The 27,851-nt window shown below is 40.5% G+C and overlaps 1 protein-coding gene across 1 annotated transcript in view; it reads left to right on the top strand.

Annotated features, from left to right (window-relative positions):
* Nucleotides 1-26,752, top strand: part of LOC132625486 (uncharacterized) — a gene marked incomplete at its 5' end in the record, with an annotated part of 48,280 nt that extends 21,528 nt beyond the window's left edge. Inside the window, one exon of the mRNA XM_060340145.1 lies at nucleotides 26,677-26,752. Within this exon, the coding sequence (XP_060196128.1) occupies nucleotides 26,677-26,752 (76 nt within the window). The remainder of the gene's footprint in view (nucleotides 1-26,676) is intronic.
* Nucleotides 26,753-27,851: the final 1,099 nt, after the last annotated feature.

Genomic DNA, 27,851 nt, shown 5'->3' with positions numbered 1-27,851 from the left:
CTAGAACTAGTTCTCCCGGAAACTGGAAACGAACCATCTTCATCCGGCAATCAACATTGGCATAACAAGAACCCAACCAATCCATGCCCATAATGACATCAAAATCCACCATCTTTAGTTCATGCAAGTCAACTATAGTACGGCAGTAACATATCACAACTACACAACCTCTATATACTCGGCTAGCTATTACCGATTCACCCACGGGTGTAGACACCTCAAAAGGGTTGATCGACTCCGGCTCGACTATAAATCGACCTGCAATATATGGAGTAACATACGATAATGTGGAGCCCGGATCAATCAAAGCATATACATCATGAGAGAGTACTGATTATACCTGTGACCACGTTAGGAGAAGACTCAAGATCTTGCCGTCCAGCCAAAGCATAAATACGGTGCTGAGGACCGCTAGAACTGGGAGCTCTCCCTCTGCCTCTACCATGGCCAACTGGCGCATGTGAACCTGGCCCCGTAGGGCGTACGGATGCTGAAGATTCGGCTACCGACCCTGATGGTTGGGTCCCACCTCTACTATGAACTGAGGGGCAATCACGCATAATATGGACTGGCCGACCACATGAATAGCAAACGTCTGAACCTGATCGGCATTGTCCCCAATGCAACTTCCCACACTGGGAACATCGTGGTACGGGTGGCCTCGCCTGACCCGAATCACCCCTAAACTGAGACCCTGAAAAACTCTGACTCAGCCCCGAATGAGTAGACCTATCAAATCTCTGGCCTGAAAATCGTGGAGGTGCACTGGTCATAGAATAGCCTGAATGTCTAGGGAACTGCTGCCTGTGCCCACCTCTAAACTCGCTTGTCGAACCCGACGATCTGACCTTCTTGCTATGGCCCCTATCTTGCTCACGTTCACTTCTCTGCTGCTGCAGGCTTTCTTCTAAGTTCTGAGCATGGGCCTGAATGCGTGCAATATCCATACCGTCCTAAAGGGACGCAGTCAAGCATCTATCCATCAAGTGTGGCCCTAGGCCCTTCACAAATCGGTGTACCCGGTCACCCATATCCACTACCATGGCCGAAGCATACCTGGCCAAGGAATTGAAGCGTAGGCTATACTCTAAGGCACTCATACTACCTTTCCTCAAGTTCAAGAATTTATCGGCCCTAGCTCGCCGAACTTCTGGAGGCATATAATGACGGAGAAAAGCATCAACAAACTCTTGCCATACCGGGGGGTGCATTGGCTCCCCGTGAAGCCATCCAAACCATATACCATTGGATCGAGACATCTCTCAATCTATATGACGCTAGCTCCACCGACTCGGTGTCCGAAGCATGTATCAATCGAAGCGTCCTTAACATACCATCAATAAAATCCTGAGGTTCCTCCTTCGGCTTTGATCCAAAGAATTTCGGAGGGTTCAAAGTAATGAAATCACGGGCCCTTGCACTAACAGCCCTATCACCTTGCCCTGAACTTTGCCTCTGAGTCTGGGCCGCAACCAATTGAGTCAGCAAATTAGTGGCCTCTTTTACATCTTGGCCCGAAGCATCTGGTGGAGGAGCTGGAGGTGCTGGAGCTGGGGCGGAGTCTCCCTCACGCTCCTCAGTAATAGCCACTATCTGGGGTAGGACTGAGATTGAGCCGCACTCTGGGACTCACTTTCCTCTACTACCGGTGGCGGTGCTCTTTCAGCCTACTTTTCTGCCACCGTCTTGCCCTTTTGGGCTGCTGTAGCCTTTCTCTTTTTAGGCATCTCTAACAAACGATTAAGGAACATGAATATCTTATATCATAGCTCTATCGCACGATTCTTATGAAGAAAAAAGGTCAATCATTCCTAAAATGTCCGCAGCTTCTTGTTTATAAGTGTGGCGTGCAACACACCCATAACCAAGACTAGATATGGCTCGTAGACACACCCTAGGACTGAACTGCTCTGATACCACTTTTGTCACGACCCGACTAGGGCCGCGATGAGCACCCGACGCTACCCCACCTGGGCACCCCTTTAACATACTTTCACGTAACGTCTAGGTGAGCCATAAAGCAAATCATGCATTCTAGTCATCAATCATACTAGTCCCATTTGGGCAACAACATTTCCTATATAACATCATAGGAATCTATGCCACATCAAATGTACATGGGCCGACGTGGCCGACAAAATAATATACAAAACACAGGCCAACAAGGCCAGACATAACTAACCATATACATGTGACTACGAGCCTCTAAGAAGAGTATAACATATCACATGAGCGGGACAGGACCCCACTATGCCCATAATTATATACACAAAAGAATAAGTACCCAAAAGATAGGGCTCCGAAGGAAATGGAGCTCTGCTATGTAATCTCTGAATAAGCAGCTATGGACCAAGTCTGTCTCCCTGTGCACCTGCGGGCATGACGCAGCGTCCACAAACAAAAGGACGTCAGTACAAAGAATGTACTGAGTATGTAAAGCATGATCAACATTGATATAGAAGCATAATGAACAACATGTGAAGTAGCATAGGAGGGGAGACAATAATACCATCATCATGGCACTTACTTGCTTTCCATAGAGACATTCCGTTTCTATTTCGTATCTGCATACATACATCCATATCCGTACTTAAATACCCTCATAATCATTTACATCTCATATACATAACATATTCGTACTCTTAATGATGTGAATACACATATATACAGATATACATAGCATGCCCGACCATGAAGGTTCGGTGTTTCATACATACTTGGCCAACCAAGGCTCAAGGTTATATCTACCTGACCCTACCAAGGAATCAGGGTTATCCGTACCATCTGCAGATGTGCGCGCGCGTTACGTAATCATATACATACATATACATATATTCTACCCGGCGTTATAAGCTCGGGGTTTCATTATAACCCTTCATAGGCACACATAAGTATAATAGCCCATAGGCACCTTTAGCATCATTATTATTATCATCATCATTTCTATCATCATTATTATCGTCATCATTACTATCATCATCATTATTATCGTGACGTCTACATTATAGGCTTACTCGTCGTGTGAGGAACGTAGTACACATCCAGGATCGCAGGCTTCTAGTAGAGTCTTGTTTATCGCTGTGTTGTGCACCACATCTATAAACGGGAAGCTACATGACATTTAGGATGCTACTTTTCTTTCATATCTAAGATCGTACGATAGAGCCCAGCCATAGGAAATGAAATTCCTTGTACTAACCCTTGATTTCAGTTGAAGAACGGCATCGACAGAAGAAAGTGACTGATGATGTTTGGAGCTATAAAGTACACAGGTAAGAATATTAAAGTATGATTGAAATTTAAAATTGAAGAATGAAAGGGAATCTAGATAGGAAGGTATAACAGGACAGATCGTTAAAGGATCAGGTACGTCTCGAGGTGTGATATATGAGGTAAGTTTTGACATCTTTATACCTTTACTTGAAATTGGGAGCCCTGTGTGGCTATGATATGATATATACGTATATATGTTGGCCCTGTGAGGCATTGTTGGTATTTCCTGCGTGCAGGTTTTGGGAAAAGTAAGAAATACAGGAGAAACTCTGCCAAAATTTTCCTAGAAATAAAAAGGGAATGAGATATAAGCTCGTAATATTCTTGAGGGGTCGTGTCAACAGTAATAATAGGATTTGACCGAGTTGCAAGTCTGACTTCGAGAAATAAAGATAATTATTGAATTGATGGTAATAGTAATTATGAGATCGATATCAATATGGTAAAAAGGGAAAGGCCACCGTAATTTGGAAGGGCTTGAGATACTAAAAGATGATTTAGAAAAGGCTGGCAAGTCTTATTAAGGTGTTATATTAATGTATCAACTGAACTGACAAGTAGGGATAAATTACGACGAGTTTACATTAAAAGGAGTAATAGTATGATTGAGATAAAGGTATGGAGGAGGAAGAGTTATGACAAATATGAAGGTTGATAAGACAGCTTGTGAGATATTAAGGATAAGATTGCTCTCAAAGGGTGAAAAGTTAAGTACGCCTACTCCACAGAATGTAATTAAATTATAGTAAGAATCGTGAACATGGTTAAGAAGTGTTATACCATAGGATTGATTACGAACAGGATATTATGTTGATACAATAGAGATTGTTGTGAAAATGAGTAAAGCCTAGTGAGGAAGTGACTAAAAGAGATAACGCGATATATGCGACTAAAGTGGAAGGGCAAGTGTGAAATGGAAAGGCAAAGTATAGAACGGATGAGAAAGACTTATAAAGTTCTATAGGGAAAGTTCAGAATAAAGATTATGCGATAACGGAAATGAAAGCGAGCACAAGAAAGGAAGGAGGTAATTAAAAGAAGGAAATAAGAAGGAAGCGAGCGAGATAACACGAATAATATAAGTGACGGAACTGTCAAAGACCAAACTATATAAAGATGAGCAACAAAGCAGAATGAGTGCCAGAAAATGACTGGGATAATAAGAACAAATAGGGATGAACAGAATACGTTTTGAAATGAGAAAGGGATTATGCAGAAGTAGTATTTTCCGAAGGGTACACAGGTAGAATGAGATTCCTCGTGTACAGAATAAAAGATGGACATAGACTGGAGAAATGGTATGAGAATTCAAAAGGAAACACCTAAGACAGACGCGATTAATTGAGTATGAGTATAGAACAAAAGGGATACATATAGCTATGAACTTAAAGGTGCACTACGATGACAAGGTGGTAAGATAAGACCATTAGTAAGACGAAGTTTATATGATTTTGAGTAAGTTAGAAGTTAGCATTGGCTACACGACAAGGGTGAAAGAACATAAGGCATAAAGGAGTGCTGCGTATATATGACTCCACCTCGGAAACAGTGAAATCCTTAAAGGACAGGAACTGTAGGTCGAGGAACAAATGATGGTAAATTTACTAGGGGAAACAGATGGTATCCATTGGGATAAAGATACTTTTATAAGAGAGCTTGGGACACTTATCATCAGGATATAGGTGCTACCTAATTGAGAGTTTGTAATGACTATAAAGTACTAATTAATTACTGATTGGAGTAAGTGGAATGCGGCCTTGGATAAGTTGCTACATGGGTTGCATTACTTGAGTACAGATGGTCAGACGAGATTTTATACTATATGTAGAAAGGTTCTCGTCGCGTTGCGATTTTGTCAAGGTTTCGTACGTGGATAATCAAAATCATAAATCATAAAGAAAAGATATGGATATGATACAGTGTGCCAATGAAGATTTTAAATAGGGACGTAGAGCGGAATATAAACAGATAATGATAAGTACAACCCCAAAGAGGGGAAGTGGATGAAAGCAAAGTAAGTATAGATGGAAACAATTGACACTACAACATATTTGATATGGATACTCAAACTTCAAGTGAGATTCCGTGCTGAAACAAGTTGGTAAGATCTGAACGCTAGCGATAAACGGATAGTAGTCAAGACGGTATTTGAGACAGTGCTGAGAATTATTTAACAGATCTTGAATGATATGACATTAAAAGGTAGGTGCTTATGAAAAGAAAGAGTACGATAAGAGAATAGCAACGACTAATTTAAGCGATATTACGAAGGATAGCAATGCTATACTAGAATTGAGGCTAACATTTGGCAAGAAGTTGTGCGCTAATGATGTTGCGACTTATAAGTGGCAAAGGGGAGAGATAGAAAATTTATGTAGTAGGATATGAGGAAATCCAAGGGTAAATAAAGAAATGACACGAGATAATATGCCTAAAATGTTACAAGTTGGATTAAGGAAAGTTGTGAAATGGTTTAACCGAGACGATCAAAACAAGCGGGTCACTGGTTACTGAGTGACAGTGAATTTATATGTCAAATTAAGAGAAATTCTTTCAGAATTATACCAGTTAATAATAGACAGGTCACAGAGTAGCTATGTAAAGTTGTAATATGAGGGAACTCCAGCGCTACTTGGTAGCAAACTCTAAGGATCGACACTAAGAGCTAAAAGCAAAATGACAGTTAAAAACAAAGTCGAGAAGTGATACCTGAGGTTGAAGATTCCAGAATATAGATTGGAACAACAGGGCAATATAAGGTTATTGAAGTAAAATTGCACCTTGGAAAATTTCATTTTATTCGTAAAGTTACGAAGGGTCTACAAGTTACCAGAGGTATAAGTACTCCAAGGATTGCAAAGTCTAACAAACGGATGAGGGATATTTGTGCATTACAAGATCTTGTTTAAAAATCAGAAGTAAAGTGAAGTGAACGATACATCATCTTAAGGGAGTAACTATAGAAAAAGAAAGAGTCGAGTTATGACTAATTAAGGTGATCACTTTCATTTTCCAAATTGGAGACCTAAGAAAAGGAAAAAGAAAGGCATAACCATGACTGCCATGCTCTCGGCCAGCCATGGTCCTTAAGAAAAATTTTGTTTTCTTGTTGTTGATTAAGTTCCAGGGTGAATTGCAAGTCCAAGGAAGTGATAGCAACATTGGTTATTAAATTGAGGAAGAAGAAATAGTGAAATTGGAGCAAATAAATGTAGAATTTCCTCCAATTAAATTAAGGTAAGATTTTCTCATTTTATGGTATAATTTTATTAATGGTGTTGTAATGGAAGGATTAAAATTTGATTGGATAAAATTGGAAGTAAGAAATTGCACGAATTCGTTGTTATTGGGAGTTGTAGTTGTTATATGGAATGGTTGGGTTGAAAGATTAAAAATGTAGTTTATGTTCATATGTTGTTGTCATATTGTCGTTGATATGGCTCCTAAATTTGGAAGAAAGAAGAATATAACGTATCGTATATAAAGCGTATGTTGATCTGTTTGGCGTATGATTTTAAATGTTAATGATTTGGATTGGAAAAGGATTAAGAAAGGTTATTGGGTTGTTTGAGTTGTTTATGGGCTGGATTGTAAGGATTTAATAAGAATATTTCTATTACTGTCGTTGCTGGTATTGTTGTGATAACAGGAGGTTAATTGGAAGTTCGGGTTAGGTGAGCTATATAGGGGAAATGCTGCCCGATTTACGTTAAATTCTTAACTAATAAAAATCCTAATCAAGAAAGTATGAACTAAAGGATGATGCCTATAAGCGATTGGTTGTAGATTTATATAAGCTAGAAAGTATAGTTTACTAACGATAACGTTACTTTCATATTAAATAGGCTAAAGGGGCGACGAAACGAACTTGGTTACGGTTAACCTATAACAGGTATGTAAAGCTAACCCTTCTTTCTTTTTGGCATGATCTTTATGAAACAAACAGACGACGTGTATATGATTCCAAAGAAGTTCCTATTCTTAGAGCCACTAGGATGGCTAATGTTCTTGATTTCCAGAAGCTATTTCATTATGTCTATGATTCCAGAAGTTCTAATTTGATATAATCCATAGTGACATTCGAAGGGTACTTGATATGATTATGGTCTTGATTATCAAATGATGGTTCATTTTGATTATTCTATTGAGTCTCAGTTATGACTTAGTTTGCATATGGTTTCTCACTACTCTGCTCGTGCATGCCTCAATATGTCTTTCACCGAGTCTCGGGCCGGGTATGTTATCGTGCATAGTTTCACTGCATTGTTCACTGAGTCCCGGGCCGGGTATGTTATCATGCATAGTTTCACTGCATTGTTCACCGAGTCCCTCAGTAGATATGATGATATGATGATATGATGACATGATGATATGTTTATGGCGGCCAGGATGGTATATGATGACTTTATTCACCGAGTCCCATAATGGGCCGGGTATGATATATGATATTGACATGCATGATTTATGTTTCAAAAGGCAAGTGTTTTGGTATTCTGGATATTATACTTGTCTCCTGTAATCCCTACTCAGTCATGATCCTCTTTATTGTATTTCATACTTTACATACTCAGTACATATCTCGTACTGACCCCCTTTCTCCGGAGGGGGGGGGGGGCTGCGTTTCATGCCCGCAGGTACAGATACTCGATTTGGCGACCCTCCAGCTTAGGACTTCTACTCAGCTGTCTTGGAGAGCTCCATTGTTGCAGAGCCTAGACTTTTGGTACAGATCTTATGATATATATATATATATATATATATATATGTTTATCCAGGGATACGGCGGGGCCCTGTCCCATCATATTTTGCTATTGATACGCTTAGAGGTCTGTAGACATATGTGTGGGTTGTGTATAAGTTTGTTCAGCTGTGTCTATACGATGTGCTATGGATATGTTCGTATGTAGTGGCAGCCTTGTCAGCTTGCGTATCATTTTATGATTTGATCAGTTGTGACTCCTCAGGACACAGTTTATCTGGACATATATATATGATGACGTTATGAACTTTCGGAGTTCTCTTGCAAGTTTCCATATTGTTCATAGTTCAATTTGACTATATCTAACAGGTATGTGTATGAGTGTGCAGCTCGGGCACTAGTCATGGCCCATGGGGTTGGGTCGTGACAACTTATTTGTCCGAGCTCGCAAGTCTACATTTAAGAGGATTCACACTATCGTTAGACTCATAAACAGTATGCTTGTACCAAGTTTTCAAATCAAACTCTCTTATATCCTGCCGAAAATCGGGCAGCATCTCCCTTGTTTATATGCCTAGCTCGAAATCTCAATTCAGCAACCTACAACAATAACAACAATAATACCAACATCAATAACTGTCACGACCCGTCTAGGGGGGCCGCGACGAGCGCCCGGTGCTAGCCCACCCGGGCACCCCTTGGCTTACAGTTACACTTGCAGAGGTGAGCCACATAATTAAACGTACATTTCAATTCATTAGTCATACTAGTCCCATTGGACAACAATGCATTTATATCATCATCGGCATCCATACCCGTCACGACCCGACTCGGGGCCGCGACGAGCACCCGGTGCTAGCCCACCCGGGCACCCTCTTAGCTTACTCTTATGCTTACAGATAGGTGAGCCACATAATTATACATCCATTTCCATTCATTCGTCAACTAGTCCCATTTGGACAACAGCACATTTATATCATCATAGGCATCTATGCCACATCAATGTACATGGGCCAACGTGGCCGACAAAATGATATACAAAACATAGGTCGACAAGGCCAAACACATCTACCCACACACACACGTGTCTACGAGCCTCTAAGAGTATAACATATCATGTTAGCGGGACAGGACCCCGCTATGCCCATAATTATATACACAAAAGAATGAGTACCCAAAAGATATGGCTCCGAAGGAAATGGAGCTCTCTATGTAATCTCCGAATAGGCAGCTATGTATCAAGTCTGTCTCCCTGTGCACCTGCGGGCATGACGTAACATCTACAAACAAAAGGACGTCAGTACGAAGAATGTACTGAGTATGTAAAGCATGAGCAACATTAATGAATAAGCATCATGAACAACATATGAAATAGCATAGGAGGGGGATACAATAACATCATCGTCATAGCACTTACATGCCTCTCGTAGGACTTTCTATTTTACATATGTATTTGTACACCTACGTCATCATTCGTATTCCATAATAGTACTCGTACCATACTTGTGCTCATATTCGTATACATGTCCTTAGTCGTATCCTTATACATAGTATTATCACATTCATATTCATATTATATACATAGTCATTTCGTATACATAGCATTTACATAGCATACCCGACCTCATAGGATTGGTGTTTCATACATACTTGGCCAACCAAGGCTCAAGGTTACTCATACCTGGCCCTACCAAGGCTTCAGGGTTATCCGTACCATCTGCAGAGGTGTGCGCGCGTTTCGTAATCGTATACATACTTTATACATATTCATATACATATATCCTACCCGGCGTTATAAGCTCGGGGTGTCATTATAGCCCTTCATAGGCACATGTAAGTATAATAGCCCGTAGGCACCTTTAGCATCATTATTATTATCATCGTCATCACTATCATCATCATTTTCGCTACATCTATATCTTATGCTTACTTGTCATATGGGGTGCGTAGTACAGTCGTAGCACATATCGAGGATCGTGAGCTTATGAGCTCGGAGTGTCAATCATTTGATTACAACCTACTCATATAGAGGATTTAAGAGTTTGGCCAAGGAACCATGCCTTATGAAAGAAGGGTTAGCCTTACATACCTTTTCGTCGGACTATTCTACACTTGCACGCTTCCTTCTAATGCTAGCGTCTATACCTTCATTAATATCATAACAATGGCCATTAGTTATTCACATTATCTAGATTCCTTAATTTGCCTCTAATTCACCCATATTCATGGTCATAACATCCAACTTCGTCCATTCGTCTAAAGTGTCTAGTTCATGATCTTAGTACCATTAATAATACATTCATATCACAACACAACAACATTCATGATTCAATTCAAACTATTCCTCAAAATGTCACTATTCATCATTCATGACCTACTTGACCATATTTTCTACAATCCATGTATTTCAACTCTTCAATACCTTAAACATCATGTAAAAACCATGAATCTTACCTTAGAATTTGTAGGAACAAGCTTTGGTTAATAATACTCCACTTTGAGCAAAACCCTAGTTTTTCTCCATTTGGATTTCTTGACCTAGATTATCTTTGATGATGTTCTTACTATTGATTCACCTTGTTTAATGTTGTTGATCCTCAAATATCCTTGAAAACTTGTATAATAAATGTAGAGAGTGGTTTTAGAGAGAAGTGGTGTAATGTTGTAATGAAATAAAACAAGTGTTGGTCCCTTTATTTAATGACTTGCAAAATCTGTGCTGAGGTGAACAGTGGTCTTCCATCATGGTTTATGGCCCGTATTGCAGTTTACGGACCGTCCCTCGCGATCGTCTTTAACCATTTCCTGAACCAGAAGCTTTGGCTGCTTGCATGGTGATTTACGACCATGGTTTACGGGCCGTAAATCACTTTACGGTCCGTCCTCCAGGTCGTATTTTACCATTTCTCGGCTGGCAGAAAGTTGAAGCCTTGCATGGCAGTTTACGACCTGCTAGTTTACGGACCGTATACCAGTTTACGGTCCGTCCTAGCACTTTACGACCATTGGGCAGTTGCAATTCTGCAACTTCCCATATTTCTTAGACTTCTCATTTTTAATCACCCACGTCCATGCACATGCATTGCTCACCTTATATCTCAGCTTAATTTAGCCAACTGTCTCATCTCACATCGGATACCTTCGAAATCTCGCCTAAGGTCATCAAACATCGTTTCTTGCTCATGGACATCATGCACTCATACTTATCACTAGTTTGTTCACTTACGTACCAACGAAAATTTTTTCCGAGGTGTAACATTCTTCCCCCCTTAAGAACATTCGTCCCCGAATGTTGTGCTCGGGAATTCTACAAAAATTTCGCCAGAGTTTCCCTTATAATATGGCGCTACCATTCTGCCACAACAACCCATAATATCGATGCCACACAGGGCCACAACATAACAACATAAAATTTTGGCCACACATGACCCAAAAGCATAAAAGGAAAATATACATACCTTATGATCTTGACGTCTCATCTTGGGCTTCTTCCAAGGGCTGAAATAAATGTGGGTATTTGGATCGCATACTTTCTTCTGATTCCCATGTCATCTCCTCTCGTTTACTGCTTCTCCATAGAACCTTAACCGAGGCCACCTCTTTGTTTCTAAGCCTCCGTACTTGCTTGTCTAATATGGCAATGGGTACCTCTTCATAAGTCAATTTCTCTGTCACTTGCACATCGTTTACTGGGACGATCCTAGTGGGATCTCCAACACATTTTCGAAGCATCGAGACATGAAATACTGGATGGACTGACTGAAGAGGTACCCTTCTAATTGATCAAATAAATCATCGATCCTCGGAAGAGGATATTTGTTCTTAATCGTTACCTTATTCAATTGGCGATAATCGATGCACATTCTCAAGGAGCCATCTTTCTTTCGGACGAAAAATACGGGTGCTCCCCACGGGGAGGAACTAGGCCTAATGAAGCCTTTATCAAGCAAGTCTCTCAATTTCTCCTTCAACTCTTTCAATTCTGCGGGTGCCATTCTATAGGGAGGAATAGATATGGGCTTAGTGTCTAGCAACGCATCAATAGAAAAATCAATCTCCCGCTCGGGAGGAAGGCCTGGAAGCTCTTTCGGGAACACATCCGGAAATTCACTCACCACTGGAACTGACTGAAGAGTCGGCGACTCAGCTTCTACATCTTGAACTCGCACTAGATGATAAATGCACCCTTTCGTGACCATTTTCCTTGCCTTTAGATAGGAAATAAACCTACCTTTTGGTGACGCCGTATTCCCTTTCCATTCTAGAACTAGTTCTCCCGGAAACTGGAAACGAACCATCTTCATCCGGCAATCAACATTGGCATAACAAGAACCCAACCAATCCATGCCCATAATGACATCAAAATCCACCATCTTTAGTTCATGCAAGTCAACTATAGTACGGCAGTAACATATCACAACTACACAACCTCTATATACTCGGCTAGCTATTACCGATTCACCCACGGGTGTAGACACCTCAAAAGGGTTGATCGACTCCGGCTCGACTATAAATCGACCTGCAATATATGGAGTAACATACGATAATGTGGAGCCCGGATCAATCAAAGCATATACATCATGAGAGAGTACTGATTATACCTGTGACCACGTTAGGAGAAGACTCAAGATCTTGGCGTCCAGCCAAAGCATAAATACGGTGCTGAGGACCGCTAGAACTGGGAGCTCTCCCTCTGCCTCTACCATGGCCAACTGGCGCATGTGAACCTGGCCCCGTAGGGCGTACGGATGCTGAAGATTCGGCTACCGACCCTGATGGTTGGGGCCCACCTCTACTATGAACTGAGGGGCAATCACGCATAATATGGACTGGCCGACCACATGAATAGCAAACGTCTGAACCTGATCGGCATTGTCCCCAATACAACTTCCCACACTGGGAACATCGTGGTACGGGTGGCCTCGCCTGACCCGAATCACCCCTAAACTGAGACCATGAAAAACTCTGACTCAGCCCCGAATGAGTAGACCTATCAAATCTCTGGCCTGAAAATCGTGGAGGTGCACTGGTCATAGAATAGCCTGAATGTCTAGGGAACTGCTGCCTGTGCCCACCTCTAAACTCGCTTGTCGAACCCGACGATCTGGCCTTCTTGCTATGGCCCCTATCTTGCTCACGTTCACTTCTCTGCTGCTGCAGGCTTTCTTCTAAGTTCTGAGCATGGGCCTGAATGCGTGCAATATCCATACCGTCCTAAAGGGACGCAGTCAAGTATCTATCCATCAAGTGTGGCCCTAGGCCCTTCACAAATCGGTGTACCCGGTCACCCATATCCACTACCATGGCCGAAGCATACCTGGCCAAGGAATTGAAGCGTAGGCTATACTCTAAGGCACTCATACTACCTTTCCTCAAGTTCAAGAATTTATCGGCCCTAGCTCGCCGAACTTCTGGAGGCATATAATGACGGAGAAAAGCATCAACAAACTCTTGCCATACCGGGGGGTGCATTGGCTCCCCGTGAAGCCATCCAAACCATATACCATTGGATCGAGACATCTCTCAATCTATATGACGCTAGCTCCACCGACTCGGTGTCCGAAGCATGTATCAATCGAAGCGTCCTTAACATACCATCAATAAAATCCTGAGGTTCCTCTTTCGGCTTTGATCCAAAGAATTTCGGAGGGTTCAAAGTAATGAAATCACGGGCCCTTGCACTAACAGCCCTATCACCTTGCCCTGAACTTTGCCTCTGAGTCTGGGCCGCAACCAATTGAGTCAGCAAATTAGTGGCCTCTTTTACATCTTGGCCCGAAGCATCTGGTGGAGGAGCTGGAGGTGCTGGAGCTGGGGCGGAGTCTCCCTCACGCTCCTCAGTAATAGCCACTGTCTGGGGTAGGACTGAGATTGAGCCGCACTCTGGGACTCACTTTCCTCTACTACCGGTGGCGGTGCTCTTTCAGCCTGCTTTTCTGCCACCGTCTTGCCCTTTTGGGCTGCTGTAGCCTTTCTCTTTTTAGGCATCTCTAACAAACGATTAAGGAACATGAATATCTTATATCATAGCTCTATCGCACGATTCTTATGAAGAAAAAAGGTCAATCATTCCTAAAATGTCCGCAGCTTCTTGTTTATAAGTGTGGCGTGCAACACACCCATAACCAAGACTAGATATGGCTCGTAGACACACCCTAGGACTGAACTGCTCTGATACCACTTTTGTCACGACCCGACTAGGGCCGCGATGAGCACCCGACGCTACCCCACCTGGGCACCCCTTTAACATACTTTCACGTAACGTCTAGGTGAGCCATAAAGCAAATCATGCATTCTAGTCATCAATCATACTAGTCCCATTTGGGCAACAACATTTCCTATATAACATCATAGGAATCTATGCCACATCAAATGTACATGGCCGACGTGGCCGACAAAATAATATACAAAACACAGGCCAACAAGGCCAGACATAACTAACCATATACATGTGACTACGAGCCTCTAAGAAGAGTATAACATATCACATGAGCGGGACAGGACCCCACTATGCCCATAATTATATACACAAAAGAATAAGTACCCAAAAGATAGGGCTCCGAAGGAAATGGAGCTCTGCTATGTAATCTCTGAATAAGCAGCTATGGACCAAGTCTGTCTCCCTGTGCACCTGCGGGCATGACGCAGCGTCCACAAACAAAAGGACGTCAGTACAAAGAATGTACTGAGTATGTAAAGCATGATCAACATTGATATAGAAGCATAATGAACAACATGTGAAGTAGCATAGGAGGGGAGACAATAATACCATCATCATGGCACTTACTTGCTTTCCATAGAGACATTCCGTTTCTATTTCGTATCTGCATACATACATCCATATCCGTACTTAAATACCCTCATAATCATTTACATCTCATATACATAACATATTCGTACTCTTAATGATGTGAATACACATATATACAGATATACATAGCATGCCCGACCATGAAGGTTCGGTGTTTCATACATACTTGGCCAACCAAGGCTCAAGGTTATATCTACCTGACCCTACCAAGGAATCAGGGTTATCCGTACCATCTGCAGATGTGCGCGCGCGTTACGTAATCATATACATACATATACATATATTCTACCCGGCGTTATAAGCTCGGGGTTTCATTATAACCCTTCATAGGCGTGTCATAAGTATAATAGCCCATAGGCACCTTTAGCATCATTATTATTATCATCATCATTTCTATCATCATTATTATCGTCATCATTACTATCATCATCATTATTATCGTGACGTCTACATTATAGGCTTACTCGTCGTGTGAGGAACGTAGTACACATCCAGGATCGCAGGCTTCTAGTAGAGTCTTGTTTATCGCTGTGTTGTGCACCACATCTATAAACGGGAAGCTACATGACATTTAGGATGTTACTTTTCTTTCATATCTAAGATCGTACGATAGAGCCCAGCCATAGGAAATGAAATTCCTTGTACTAACCCTTGATTTCAGTTGAAGAACGGCATCGACAGAAGAAAGTGACTGATGATGTTTGGAGCTATAAAGTACACAGGTAAGAATATTAAAGTATGATTGAAATTTAAAATTGAAGAATGAAAGGGAATCTAGATAGGAAGGTATAACAGGACAGATCGTTAAAGGATCAGGTACGTCTCGAGGTGTGATATATGAGGTAAGTTTTGACATCTTTATACCTTTACTTGAAATTGGGAGCCCTGTGTGGCTATGATATGATATATACGTATATATGTTGGCCCTGTGAGGCATTGTTGGTATTTCCTGCGTGCAGGTTTTGGGAAAAGTAAGAAATACAGGAGAAACTCTGCCAAAATTTTCCTAGAAATAAAAAGGGAATGAGATATAAGCTCGTAATATTCTTGAGGGGTCGTGTCAACAGTAATAATAGGATTTGACCGAGTTGCAAGTCTGACTTCGAGAAATAAAGATAATTATTGAATTGATGGTAATAGTAATTATGAGATCGATATCAATATGGTAAAAAGGGAAAGGCCACCGTAATTTGGAAGGGCTTGAGATACTAAAAGATGATTTAGAAAAGGCTGGCAAGTCTTATTAAGGTGTTATATTAATGTATCAACTGAACTGACAAGTAGGGATAAATTACGACGAGTTTACATTAAAAGGAGTAATAGTATGATTGAGATAAAGGTATGGAGGAGGAAGAGTTATGACAAATATGAAGGTTGATAAGACAGCTTGTGAGATATTAAGGATAAGATTGCTCTCAAAGGGTGAAAAGTTAAGTACGCCTACTCCACAGAATGTAATTAAATTATAGTAAGAATCGTGAACATGGTTAAGAAGTGTTATACCATAGGATTGATTACGAACAGGATATTATGTTGATACAATAGAGATTGTTGTGAAAATGAGTAAAGCCTAGTGAGGAAGTGACTAAAAGAGATAACGCGATATATGCGACTAAAGTGGAAGGGCAAGTGTGAAATGGAAAGGCAAAGTATAGAACGGATGAGAAAGACTTATAAAGTTCTATAGGGAAAGTTCAGAATAAAGATTATGCGATAACGGAAATGAAAGCGAGCACAAGAAAGGAAGGAGGTAATTAAAAGAAGGAAATAAGAAGGAAGCGAGCGAGATAACACGAATAATATAAGTGACGGAACTGTCAAAGACCAAACTATATAAAGATGAGCAACAAAGCAGAATGAGTGCCAGAAAATGACTGGGATAATAAGAACAAATAGGGATGAACAGAATACGTTTTGAAATGAGAAAGGGATTATGCAGAAGTAGTATTTTCCGAAGGGTACACAGGTAGAATGAGATTCCTCGTGTACAGAATAAAAGATGGACATAGACTGGAGAAATGGTATGAGAATTCAAAAGGAAACACCTAAGACAGACGCGATTAATTGAGTATGAGTATAGAACAAAAGGGATACATATAGCTATGAACTTAAAGGTGCACTACGATGACAAGGTGGTAAGATAAGACCATTAGTAAGACGAAGTTTATATGATTTTGAGTAAGTTAGAAGTTAGCATTGGCTACACGACAAGGGTGAAAGAACATAAGGCATAAAGGAGTGCTGCGTATATATGACTCCACCTCGGAAACAGTGAAATCCTTAAAGGATAGGGACTGTAGGTCGAGGAACAAATGATGGTAAATTTACTAGGGGAAACAGATGGTATCCATTGGGATAAAGATACTTTATAAGAGAGCTTGGGACACTTATCATCAGGATATAGGTGCTACCTAATTGAGAGTTTGTAATGACTATAAAGTACTAATTAATTACTGATTGGAGTAAGTGGAATGCGGCCTTGGATAAGTTGCTACATGGGTTGCATTACTTGAGTACAGATGGTCAGACGAGATTTTATACTATATGTAGAAAGGTTCTCGTCGCGTTGCGATTTTGTCAAGGTTTCGTACGTGGATAATCAAAATCATAAATCATAAAGAAAAGATATGGATATGATACAGTGTGCCAATGAAGATTTTAAATAGGGACGTAGAGCGGAATATAAACAGATAATGATAAGTACAACCCCAAAGAGGGGAAGTGGATGAAAGCAAAGTAAGTATAGATGGAAACAATTGACACTACAACATATTTGATATGGATACTCAAACTTCAAGTGAGATTCCGTGCTGAAACAAGTTGGTAAGATCTGAATGCTAGCGATAAACGGATAGTAGTCAAGACGGTATTTGAGACAGTGCTGAGAATTATTTAACAGATCTTGAATGATATGACATTAAAAGGTAGGTGCTTATGAAAAGAAAGAGTACGATAAGAGAATAGCAACGACTAATTTAAGTGATATTACGAAGGATAGCAATGCTATACTAGAATTGAGGCTAACATTTGGCAAGAAGTTGTGCGCTAATGATGTTGCGACTTATAAGTGGCAAAGGGGAGAGATAGAAAATTTATGTAGTAGGATATGAGGAAATCCAAGGGTAAATAAAGAAATGACACGAGATAATATGCCTAAAATGTTACAAGTTGGATTAAGGAAAGTTGTGAAATGGTTTAACCGAGACGATCAAAACAAGCGGGTCACTGGTTACTGAGTGACAGTGAATTTATATGTCAAATTAAGAGAAATTCTTTCAGAATTATACCAGTTAATAATAGACAGGTCACAGAGTAGCTATGTAAAGTTGTAATATGAGGGAACTCCAGCGCTACTTGGTAGCAAACTCTAAGGATCGACACTAAGAGCTAAAAGCAAAATGACAGTTAAAAAGAAAGTCGAGAAGTGATACCTGAGGTTGAAGATTCCAGAATATAGATTGGAACAACAGGGCAATATAAGGTTATTGAAGTAAAATTGCACCTTGGAAAATTTCATTTTATTCGTAAAGTTACGAAGGGTCTACAAGTTACCAGAGGTATAAGTACTCCAAGGATTGCAAAGTCTAACAAACGGATGAGGGATATTTGTGCATTACAAGATCTTGTTTAAAAATCAGAAGTAAAGTGAAGTGAACGATACATCATCTTAAGGGAGTAACTATAGAAAAAGAAAGAGTCGAGTTATGACTAATTAAGGTGATCACTTTCATTTTCCAAATTGGAGACCTAAGAAAAGGAAAAAGAAAGGCATAACCATGACTGCCATGCTCTCGGCCAGCCATGGTCCTTAAGAAAAATTTTGTTTTCTTGTTGTTGATTAAGTTCCAGGGTGAATTGCAAGTCCAAGGAAGTGATAGCAACATTGGTTATTAAATTGAGGAAGAAGAAATAGTGAAATTGGAGCAAATAAATGTAGAATTTCCTCCAATTAAATTAAGGTAAGATTTTCTCATTTTATGGTATAATTTTATTAATGGTGTTGTAATGGAAGGATTAAAATTTGATTGGATAAAATTGGAAGTAAGAAATTGCACGAATTCGTTGTTATTGGGAGTTGTAGTTGTTATATGGAATGGTTGGGTTGAAAGATTAAAAATGTAGTTTATGTTCATATGTTGTTGTCGTATTGTCGTTGATATGGCTCCTAAATTTGGAAGAAAGAAGAATATAACGTATCGTATATAAAGCGTATGTTGATCTGTTTGGCGTATGATTTTAAATGTTAATGATTTGGATTGGAAAAGGATTAAGAAAGGTTATTGGGTTGTTTGAGTTGTTTATGGGCTGGATTGTAAGGATTTAATAAGAATATTTCTATTACTGTCGTTGCTGGTATTGTTGTGATAACAGGAGGTTAATTGGAAGTTCGGGTTAGGCGAGCTATATAGGGGAAATGCTGCCCGATTTACGTTAAATTCTTAACTAATAAAAATCCTAATCAAGAAAGTATGAACTAAAGGATGATGCCTATAAGCGATTGGTTGTAGATTTATATAAGCTAGAAAGTATAGTTTACTAACGATAACGTTACTTTCATATTAAATAGGCTAAAGGGGCGACGAAACGAACTTGGTTACGGTTAACCTATAACAGGTATGTAAAGCTAACCCTTCTTTCTTTTTGGCATGATCTTTATGAAACAAACAGACGACGTGTATATGATTCCAAAGAAGTTCCTATTCTTAGAGCCACTAGGATGGCTAATGTTCTTGATTTCCAGAAGCTATTTCATTATGTCTATGATTCCAGAAGTTCTAATTTGATATAATCCATAGTGACATTCGAAGGGTACTTGATATGATTATGGTCTTGATTATCAAATGATGGTTCATTTTGATTATTCTATTGAGTCTCAGTTATGACTTAGTTTGCATATGGTTTCTCACTACTCTGCTCGTGCATGCCTCAATATGTCTTTCACCGAGTCCCGGGCCGGGTATGTTATCGTGCATAGTTTCACTGCATTGTTCACTGAGTCCCGGGCCGGGTATGTTATCATGCATAGTTTCACTGCATTGTTCACCGAGTCCCTCAGTAGATATGATGATATGATGATATGATGACATGATGATATGTTTATGGCGGCCAGGATGGTATATGATGACTTTATTCACCGAGTCCCATAATGGGCCGGGTATGATATATGATATTGACATGCATGATTTATGTTTCAAAAGGCAAGTGTTTTGGTATTCTGGATATTATACTTGTCTCCTGTAATCCCTACTCAGTCATGATCCTCTTTATTGTATTTCATACTTTACATACTCAGTACATATCTCGTACTGACCCCCTTTCTCCGGAGGGGGGGGGGGGGCTGCGTTTCATGCCCGCAGGTACAGATACTCGATTTGGCGACCCTCCAGCTTAGGACTTCTACTCAGCTGTCTTGGAGAGCTCCATTGTTGCAGAGCCTAGACTTTTGGTACAGATCTTATGATATATATATATATATATATATATATGTTTATCCAGGGATACGGCGGGGCCCTGTCCCGTCATATTTTGCTATCGATACGCTTAGAGGTCTGTAGACATATGTGTGGGTTGTGTATAAGTTTGTTCAGCTGTGTCTATACGATGTGCTATGGATATGTTCGTATGTAGTGGCAGCCTTGTCAGCTTGCGTATCATTTTATGATTTGATCAGTTGTGACTCCTCAGGACACAGTTTATCTGGACATATATATATGATGACGTTATGAACTTTCGGAGTTCTCTTGCAAGTTTCCATATTGTTCATAGTTCAATTTGACTATATCTAACAGGTATGTGTATGAGTGTGCAGCTCGGGCACTAGTCATGGCCCATGGGGTTGGGTCGTGACAACTTATTTGTCCGAGCTCGCAAGTCTACATTTAAGAGGATTCACACTATCGTTAGACTCATAAACAGTATGCTTGTACCAAGTTTTCAAATCAAACTCTCTTATATCCTGCCGAAAATCGGGCAGCATCTCCCTTGTTTATATGCCTAGCTCGAAATCTCAATTCAGCAACCTACAACAATAACAACAATAATACCAACATCAATAACTGTCACGACCCGTCTAGGGGGGCCGCGACGAGCGCCCGGTGCTAGCCCACCCGGGCACCCCTTGGCTTACAGTTACACTTGCATCTAGGTGAGCCACATAATTAAACGTACATTTCAATTCATTAGTCATACTAGTCCCATTGGACAACAATGCATTTATATCATCATCGGCATCCATACCCGTCACGACCCGACTCGGGGCCGCGACGAGCACCCGGTGCTAGCCCACCCGGGCACCCTCTTAGCTTACTCTTATGCTTACATCTAGGTGAGCCACATAATTATACATCCATTTCCATTCATTCGTCAACTAGTCCCATTTGGACAACAGCACATTTATATCATCATAGGCATCTATGCCACATCAATGTACATGGGCCAACGTGGCCGACAAAATGATATACAAAACATAGGTCGACAAGGCCAAACACATCTACCCACACACACACGTGTCTACGAGCCTCTAAGAGTATAACATATCATGTTAGCGGGACAGGACCCCGCTATGCCCATAATTATATACACAAAAGAATGAGTACCCAAAAGATATGGCTCCGAAGGAAATGGAGCTCTCTATGTAATCTCCGAATAGGCAGCTATGTATCAAGTCTGTCTCCCTGTGCACCTGCGGGCATGACGTAACATCTACAAACAAAAGGACGTCAGTACGAAGAATGTACTGAGTATGTAAAGCATGAGCAACATTAATGAATAAGCATCATGAACAACATATGAAATAGCATAGGAGGGGGATACAATAACATCATCGTCATAGCACTTACATGCCTCTCGTAGGACTTTCTATTTTACATATGTATTTGTACACCTACGTCATCATTCGTATTCCATAATAGTACTCGTACCATACTTGTGCTCATATTCGTATACATGTCCTTAGTCGTATCCTTATACATAGTATTATCACATTCATATTCATATTATATACATAGTCATTTCGTATACATAGCATTTACATAGCATACCCGACCTCATAGGATTGGTGTTTCATACATACTTGGCCAACCAAGGCTCAAGGTTACTCATACCTGGCCCTACCAAGGCTTCAGGGTTATCCGTACCATCTGCAGAGGTGTGCGCGCGTTTCGTAATCGTATACATACTTTATACATATTCATATACATATATCCTACCCGGCGTTATAAGCTCGGGGTGTCATTATAGCCCTTCATAGGCACATGTAAGTATAATAGCCCGTAGGCACCTTTAGCATCATTATTATTATCATCGTCATCACTATCATCATCATTTTCGCTACATCTATATCTTATGCTTACTCGTCATATGGGGTGCGTAGTACAGTCGTAGCACATATCGAGGATCGTGAGCTTATGAGCTCGGAGTGTCAATCATTTGATTACAACCTACTCATATAGAGGATTTAAGAGTTTGGCCAAGGAACCATGCCTTATGAAAGAAGGGTTAGCCTTACATACCTTTTCGTCGGACTATTCTACACTTGCACGCTTCCTTCTAATGCTAGCGTCTATACCTTCATTAATATCATAACAATGGCCATTAGTTATTCACATTATCTAGATTCCTTAATTTGCCTCTAATTCACCCATATTCATGGTCATAACATCCAACTTCGTCCATTCGTCTAAAGTGTCTAGTTCATGATCTTAGTACCATTAATAATACATTCATATCACAACACAACAACATTCATGATTCAATTCAAACTATTCCTCAAAATGTCACTATTCATCATTCATGACCTACTTGACCATATTTTCTACAATCCATGTATTTCAACTCTTCAATACCTTAAACATCATGTAAAAACCATGAATCTTACCTTAGAATTTGTAGGAACAAGCTTTGGTTAATAATACTCCACTTTGAGCAAAACCCTAGTTTTTCTCCATTTGGATTTCTTGACCTAGATTATCTTTGATGATGTTCTTACTATTGATTCACCTTGTTTAATGTTGTTGATCCTCAAATATCCTTGAAAACTTGTATAATAAATGTAGAGAGTGGTTTTAGAGAGAAGTGGTGTAATGTTGTAATGAAATAAAACAAGTGTTGGTCCCTTTATTTAATGACTTGCAAAATCTGTGCTGAGGTGAACAGTGGTCTTCCATCATGGTTTATGGCCCGTATTGCAGTTTACGGACCGTCCCTCGCGATCGTCTTTAACCATTTCCTGAACCAGAAGCTTTGGCTGCTTGCATGGTGATTTACGACCATGGTTTACGGGCCGTAAATCACTTTACGGTCCGTCCTCCAGGTCGTATTTTACCATTTCTCGGCTGGCAGAAAGTTGAAGCCTTGCATGGCAGTTTACGACCTGCTAGTTTACGGACCGTATACCAGTTTACGGTCCGTCCTAGCACTTTACGACCACTGGGCAGTTGCAATTCTGCAACTTCCGATATTTCTTAGACTTCTCATTTTTAATCACCCACGTCCATGCACATGCATTGCTCACCTTATATCTCAGCTTAATTTAGCCAACTGTCTCATCTCACATCGGATACCTTCGAAATCTCGCCTAAGGTCATCAAACATCGTTTCTTGCTCATGGACATCATGCACTCATACTTATCACTAGTTTGTTCACTTACGTACCAACGAAAATTTTTTCCGAGGTGTAACATTCTTCCCCCCTTAAGAACATTCGTCCCCGAATGTTGTGCTCGGGAATTCTACAAAAATTTCGCCAGAGTTTCCCTTATAATATGGCGCTACCATTCTGCCACAACAACCCATAATATCGATGCCACACAGGGCCACAACATAACAACATAAAATTTTGGCCACACATGACCCAAAAGCATAAAAGGAAAATATACATACCTTATGATCTTGACGTCTCATCTTGGGCTTCTTCCAAGGGCTGAAATAAATGTGAGTATTTGGATCGCATACTTTCTTCTGATTCCCATGTCATCTCCTCTCGTTTACTGCTTCTCCATAGAACCTTAACCGAGGCCACCTCTTTGTTTCTAAGCCTCCGTACTTGCTTGTCTAATATGGCAATGGGTACCTCTTCATAAGTCAATTTCTCTGTCACTTGCACATCGTTTACTGGGACGATCCTAGTGGGATCTCCAACACATTTTCGAAGCATCGAGACATGAAATACTGGATGGACTGACTCCAATTCCGGAGGTAGATCTAACTCATAGGCCACTTTGCCTATTTTGCGCACAATCTCATAAGCTTCCCCTTTTTGCCAAATCTCATAACGCCTTTCATTGGCGACACTTTCAAGAATACCCAATCCTTCACTTTGAACTCTAAGTCTCTTCGACGATTATCCGCATAGGATTTCTGACGACTTTGGGCTGCTAACAACCGATCTTGTATAAGCAACTTTCTCTATAGCTTGCTGGACCAAGTCTGGCCCTATCAATTTAGTTTCTCCGGTTTCAAACCACCCAATTGGGGATCTACACTTTCGCCCATATAAAGCTTTATGTGGTGCCATTTGAATGCTGGAATGATAACTATTATTGTAAGCAAATTCAATGAGTGGCAAATGATCATCCCAATTTCCTCCAAAATCTATCATACATGCTCGTAACATATCCTCAAGAGTCTGAATGGTACGTTCAGCTTGTCCATCGGTCTGGGGATGAAATGTCGTGCTAAGGCTAACTCGGGTCCCTAAACCCTCTTGGAAAGACCTCCAAAACTTAGATGTAAACTGAGTCCCTCTGTCGGAGATAATAGATACCGGGACGCCATGGAGTTTTACTATCTCTTTAAGATAAAGCTTCGCATAATCTTCTGCCTCATAGGTCGTCCTGACCGGTAAGAAATGAGCTGACTTGGTGAGTCTATCCACAATCACCCATATGGAATCATACTTACGTCGAGAACGGGGTAAGCCTGAAATGAAGTCCATGTTAATCACTTCCCACTTCCAAGTTGGGATTTCTATAGCTTGCAACAATCCACCCGGCTTTTGGTGTTCAATCTTCACTTGTTGGCAATTAGGACACTGAGCTACGAATTCCGCTATATCTTTCTTCATCCCATTCCACCAATATATAGACTTAAGATCATGATACATCTTCGTCGCTCTGGGGTGAACAGAATAACGGGAACTATGAGCTTCTCTCAAGATCTGGTGGCGTAAACTTGCCACATCGGGAACACATAATCTTCCTCTACATCGGAGAACTCCGTCTCCTGAAATGTCAAATGATGACTTCTTTTTCTGAGGGAGTGTATTTCTGTACTGCATTAGCATGGGATCCTCATATTGTCGCTCTTTCACTTTTGCTACTAGCGACGAGACTGCTGTATTCTGGATAGTAGCTCCGCTGCTACTTGAGTCCACTACTCGGACTCCTAGGCTAGCTAACTGTTGAAGCTCACGGTCCATCTCTTTCTTTTCTGATCGTACATCACTTAGACTTCCCATCGACCTACGGCTAAGAGCATCAGGCACCACATTTGCCTTTCCGGGGTGGTACAGGATCTCAACATCATAGTCTTTTAGCAACTCTAGCCATCGTCGTTGCCGCAAATTCAACTCTTTCTGCTTGAAGATGTATTGAAGACTCTTATGATCTGTGTAAATATCCACGTGGACACCATATAAGTAATGTCTCCATATCTTTAATGCATGGACCACCGCGGCCAATTCTAAGTCATGGGTATATCGTTGGAATCGACTTGTTGAGGCCTTCCCGAAAACACATGTCTTGTTAGATTTTGAACACATTGACTAGAGGGCGTTTTCATCCTCTCAAATTTCATTTTGACCGTTTAAGCCTCTAAAAATATAGAAGTGGTTTACCCTAAGGATTTTGTCCATTCTAAATCCGTTTTCGTGTGGTTTGAGGTGATCCGGAGACTCGAGAATGCAGTTTTGATTTATTGGAAAGTGTGCTTGAGTTGTGAATTTGAGATAAGTGAGACTTTAAACTTTGATGGTTGTTAGCTTAGCACGACCTACTGCCTATCCTATTCATATCCAATTCTTGTTTATAGGATGGAACACGTTACTATACTTGTTCTATGCTATCGTCGTTGCGGAATAAAAGTGCTGGTAATTAAAGGACACACGATATTTACATGGAAATCACCCGGCTCAAAAGTTGATAAAAACCACGACAACTGTTGGATTTCCCCAACTTCACTACAACTGAGCAAATTGCAGATTATGTTACACACTCTGCAACCTTACAACATCCTTGCTACCCAAACTATGACTAGCAAGCTATCTCCAAGTAGTAAACTTCCCATTTGGAGTTACAATAACGTATCTACTCTAATGCTTCTAAATAAGCTGATAAAGATAAAACTCGATAGAACAAACCTAAACACAAATCTATACTTCAGAACTAGGAAACAATATTCAGTAAAGCAGTTCAAACCTAATACACATATCTAGACTTCAGAACTGGGAAACATTATTTTGTAAAACAGCTCCATCGATCCATCTCTGTGTAATAGGGACACAACCCTGTATTCTTGAATATTCTTTGCTCAATATTCAAAATTCTCTCTTTTTGGGTACGCAAACTTCTTCTTGGAAATACCTGGGTATTTATAACATTGAATCTCCACAAGTCTGTTAACACAAAACCCTTTCCTAGTCAGTTGACACACACTAATTAATGCATTCTTGGCCTTTGCATTCTTTCCAAGATTCTTGTAGTAACTTTCTATGTCGTTAGCCTTTTCTTTCCTCACTGCAGCCCCATCTTCAGCCTTCTTCATGGGATACTAAGGTCCTTCGATCACTCTGTCTGATAACTCAAAATCTTCTGCTTGTAGGTGATCTTCAATTCGCGCCTTCAACCATTGATAAAATTGTCCATTGAAAAATTGTGACCTTCTGAGTGTCATGTAGGAGGTTCAGCATTGATTATGAACTTCTCCAAGGTGTTAACCCTTTGAAGAGAACCTGCTCTGATACCACTTCTTAGCTTTGCACGACCTACTGCCTATACTATGCGTATGCAATTCTCACTTATTGGATGGAACACGTTACTGTACCTGTTCTATGCTATCGTCTTTCCGGAATAAAACTGCAGGTAAGTAAAGGACAGGCGATATTTACGTGGAAACCACTCGGCTCAAAAGGTGATAAAAACCACGACCTACAGACCTGTAGGAGTTCCCCAACAACTGAGCCAACTGCAGATTAAGTTACACACTCTGAAACCTAGTCTGTACAATAGCCTTGCTACCCTAACTCTAACTAGCAAGATATTTCAAAGTAGTAAATTTCCTACTTGGAGTTACAATTTTTTGTATCTACTTTAATACTTCTAAATAAGGTGAACAAGATACAACTCGATAAAACAAACCTAATACACAAATCTAGACTTCCGAACTGGAAACATTATTTAGCAAAACATCTCCATCAATCCTTCATTGTGTAATAAGGAAATAACCCTGTATTCTCGAATATATCTTCTTCGCTCAATATTTTGAATTCTCTCTTTATGGGTGTGCAAACTTGTTCTTGGAAAGACCTGGGTATTTATAACATTGACTCTCCACAAGTCGGTTAGCACAAAACCCTTTCCTCGTTGGTCAATGACACGCATGCAGGGTTTGTGTAGTACTTGGATTCTTGCTTGTTGAGTCTGCTTCTAATATGTTTAGAAGGCTTACTAATCCATACAAATATGGCAAGCAATCTTTCATACTTGACCGCCAAGTTCTTTCCATAATTCTGCAAATCCTAGTTGTTGTAGGACTTGCCGTGGAACGTGTTCACGAACCTATTTCGTTCACCTGGTTCATTTTCCTCTAAATCTCTGCATTGTCTGAGATAGAACATGTGTTTGTAACTGTTCCACCTATCTCTTTCATTCTTCATCTGCCGTTGAACTACTTTTGAGATCTTGGTTGGAACATGTTGATAGACCTATTTCATATAGTTAAGCTCTGCGTCTGCAGCTGGTCAACTTCGCCTATGATCACTGTAAGCTTTTTTCTTCATATAATGTCTTTGCTTCTAGGTCATTCGTCCACTACACCTAATTACTTGTGATCATTCCTTCTTCTGCATATGAT

Source organism: Lycium barbarum, unplaced genomic scaffold (genome assembly GCF_019175385.1).
Source record: "Lycium barbarum isolate Lr01 unplaced genomic scaffold, ASM1917538v2 unchr_scaffold_03, whole genome shotgun sequence".
Taxonomy (NCBI): Eukaryota; Viridiplantae; Streptophyta; class Magnoliopsida; order Solanales; family Solanaceae; genus Lycium; species Lycium barbarum.
This window is presented reverse-complemented; position numbering and strand designations above follow the sequence as displayed.